This window comes from Trypanosoma grayi (genome assembly GCF_000691245.1).
Source record: "Trypanosoma grayi strain ANR4 Tgr_1559_V1, whole genome shotgun sequence".
Lineage (NCBI taxonomy): Eukaryota > Euglenozoa > Kinetoplastea > Trypanosomatida > Trypanosomatidae > Trypanosoma > Trypanosoma grayi.
This window is the reverse complement of record NW_008827177.1, coordinates 1-2,837: the sequence shown is the minus strand read 5'-3', so window position 1 is coordinate 2,837 and position 2,837 is coordinate 1. Positions and strand designations below refer to the sequence as shown.

General features: G+C 60.6%; 3 protein-coding genes across 3 annotated transcripts; 1 reads left to right on the top strand and 2 right to left on the bottom strand.

Annotated features, from left to right (window-relative positions):
• Positions 1-48: 48 nt before the first annotated feature.
• Positions 49-390, top strand: DQ04_15591020 (hypothetical protein; the record flags this gene model as incomplete). Its single annotated transcript, XM_009317338.1, has 1 exon — positions 49-390. One exon carries the CDS (start codon positions 49-51, stop codon positions 388-390), a length of 342 nt encoding a protein of 113 aa, XP_009315613.1.
• Positions 391-711: 321 nt separating this feature from the next.
• DQ04_15591010 (hypothetical protein) lies at positions 712-1,164 on the bottom strand (the record flags this gene model as incomplete). Its single annotated transcript, XM_009317337.1, has 1 exon — positions 712-1,164. The coding sequence occupies one exon, from the start codon at positions 1,162-1,164 to the stop codon at positions 712-714; it is 453 nt and encodes a 150-aa protein (XP_009315612.1).
• A 262-nt stretch (positions 1,165-1,426) lies between these two features.
• DQ04_15591000 (RING zinc finger-containing protein) lies at positions 1,427-2,752 on the bottom strand (the record flags this gene model as incomplete). The annotated part of the gene is made up of 1 exon (XM_009317336.1): positions 1,427-2,752. One exon carries the CDS (start codon positions 2,750-2,752, stop codon positions 1,427-1,429), a length of 1,326 nt encoding a protein of 441 aa, XP_009315611.1.
• Positions 2,753-2,837: the final 85 nt, after the last annotated feature.

The window sequence follows — 2,837 nt, the reverse complement described above, 5'->3', positions numbered from 1 at the left end:
CATCTCCGCGCGCAGCACGCGCTGGTAGTGGTCAGCGCGCGCCGCCACATGCTGCAGCTGTGCATCGGACGCGGCAAGCATCGCCTCTGCCGCCGCCGCGCGGTCGCGCCACTCGTTGATCTGCGCGTCCCTGTCGGCGATCTCCTTACGGAACGCCGCCGCGTCGTTGATGAGGCCGAAGGACACAAGCGTTGGCTGCTTCAGCTTCCGCTCCGTGTGCGACCCACCACCACCACTGCTGCTGCTACCGCAGCCTCCCCCGGGGCCGCTCTGCGCCGGCACGTATACACAATCATCATCACCACTAGCGTTGTTACTGTTACTGCCGTTGGGGTTGTTATGGTTATGGTCTTCCTCCCCTTGTGCGACGGGGTCACCAGCCTGCGTTGAGCTACACACGGCGCCCTTCTTGTCGTGCAGAGGCGGCGGCGGCGGCATGTCGACATCAACCACGTCGGTGCCTGTATCAGACTCCCGCGAGCGCTTCCGGTGCTCGCTGCACCGCATCTACTAACTTCTAAAAATGTGGTGGACTGAGAAAGACAGGTGCATGCGTGTGTGTACGCAGTTCTCACAGAGAACCCACTGGAAGATGGACGCACATCACGAAGGAGCAGCAGCAACGATGGCAACCAACGTGGGCGAGCGCAGTAGCACCAACCCCCATTTTCTTTTTCTACACATGGCGCCCCACGGACGCGAATTTCTCATTTATCTCAGCGCCCGCTCTACCAGCCACTCGCCTTCTTGCAACTCTAAGACGAGAATGAAAGGGTCTACCAGCTCTGGTATGTTGCTCTGCAGGCACACCACACACTGCTGCAGCACCAGTCGTTTCTCCACAGTGGAGTATAGTGCTGCAGACCCCTTGCACGAGCACAGCACCCAATCCGTCGATTCCCGAACCGCCGTTTCCTCAATGCATGCCATCGGCTCCAGGAACTCCAGCGTTGCCTTGAAAACACAATCACCGGTAAATGTTACCTGGTCCATGGAGCGGCTCTTCACAAAACGACGGTCCTCCAGGAACGCGAGAGTGTCCACCGGCACCCGCACGCACTCCCCCTCTTTGTTGGTGTAGAGGAGCATGTTGAGCATGCCCTTCTTGACGAAGGCGAGATCAGGCGTTGTCTCCACTGAGACCGACACCCGCCGCCTCCCCATAATTCGCTGCGCGCACCCTGCCGGACTGAAGAGCAGCAGCAGCAGCAGCAGCGACCGTATCTTTTTGTACTATTTGAAAGCCACCGGCAACAAGAGTGTGGGACAGGGAGAAGAGATGCCACACGGGACAGCAACACTTTTACAGCAAAATGGCAGCAGCAGCAGCAGCAGCATGCACCAAAAAGAAACAGAGTGGAAGAGTGTGAGAGAGACATAGAGAGAGCGAAAGAAGGATGACAAGAAAGAGTCAGCTGCACAGCAGCTACCACAGCTCAACAGCCTCCGGCCTCAGAAGCTCCCCGTCTTCATCGTACACCTCCTCCTCCTCCCCACTCGACGCGGCACTGCCGTCACAGATATCATCGCCATTCTCAGCGGCAGCAGCAGTGGGCAGCACCATCGGGTCCCCGGAGAAGAGCGTCGCCTCTCGCCGCAGCTGCGGGGCGGCAAAGATTCCCTTGCCGAACTGCTCCGCCACAACCGCGAAGCCGTCCGCATCCCGTGCATCGCTGAGGCGCTGAAAGAATGCCTCGGGGTCCGCGTGCCGCTCCGCCAGATCCCGCTGCTCCGAGACGAAGCGGCGCTGCGCCGGCGCGCACACATTGCACTCCGCGACGTCGTTGAGGCAACGCTGGTGGAACGAGTGCTGGCATAAGAAGTGCACCACCGGCAGGTCCAGCGCGGCGTGGCAGTGGCTGCATTTGTGCCCCTGAAACACTGTCGCCTTCGTCTGCAGTGCGTCCATCTCGCTGTGCAGTTCCTGTAGCCGCTTCAGCCGCGCGTCGGTGAGGCGGTGCGCGGCCTCCACCCGCTGCGCGTCCTTGCGCATCATGCGCAGCGCGTACTCACGGATGGTGCGCAGCTGCAGCCGCGGGTTCGTGCTGAGGATCTCCACTACCGACAGCGGCGACAGCAGGTCCTGCTCCTCCACGCACTCCAGCACCTGCACAAGGTCCTGCCACTCCGTCTCGGGGCTGCTCACCAGCATCGACAGCAACGATATCCACAACTCCTTCACCGACTCGCCACCGTCACTCTTCCTCCCGTCGTTTTGGTCGCGGTTGTTGTTGCTATTGCCGTTTTTTAGTTGAGTCCGGCACATCTCGATAAGTTTCTCTTTGGCCGCCNGACGTATCGCTGGCGTGGCACCCTCCTCAAGTCCCTTCGCGTAGTACTGCATCACGTCAGCGGAGAGGTGCAGGCGACGCAGCAGCAGTAGCACGCCGTCCTCAAATCCGTGCTGCTCAGCCAGCGCAAGTGCGTGATAGTCGTCGTAGTTACCCGCGTACGCCTCAAGAAACGTCAGTGCCCGCTCACGCCGCCGCGCAAGAGGCTCCACCGTGAAAGCCTCCGTCTCATCAGCTGCTGCCACTGTAGCAGTGGTGATGGTGGCGGTGTGGTGGCGAATGCATTGCTTCAAATCGCGCGTAATATACAACTCCAGCAGTGTATTATATACTACCTGCTGCTGCAGTTGTTGTTGTTGTTGTTGTTGCTGCGACTCACCGTCGGCGTCCAGCACGCCACTCTCCACCACCGCGTGCAGGAACTGCAGCAAGCAGACAGGCGAGTCGACGAAGACGTGCATAAAGTCCTTCGCCTCACTGCGGTGCGGCGGCCGTTGCTGGGGGCCGGCGCCACGGCCCACGGCTGCTGCTGCGGCAAGGCGCCGC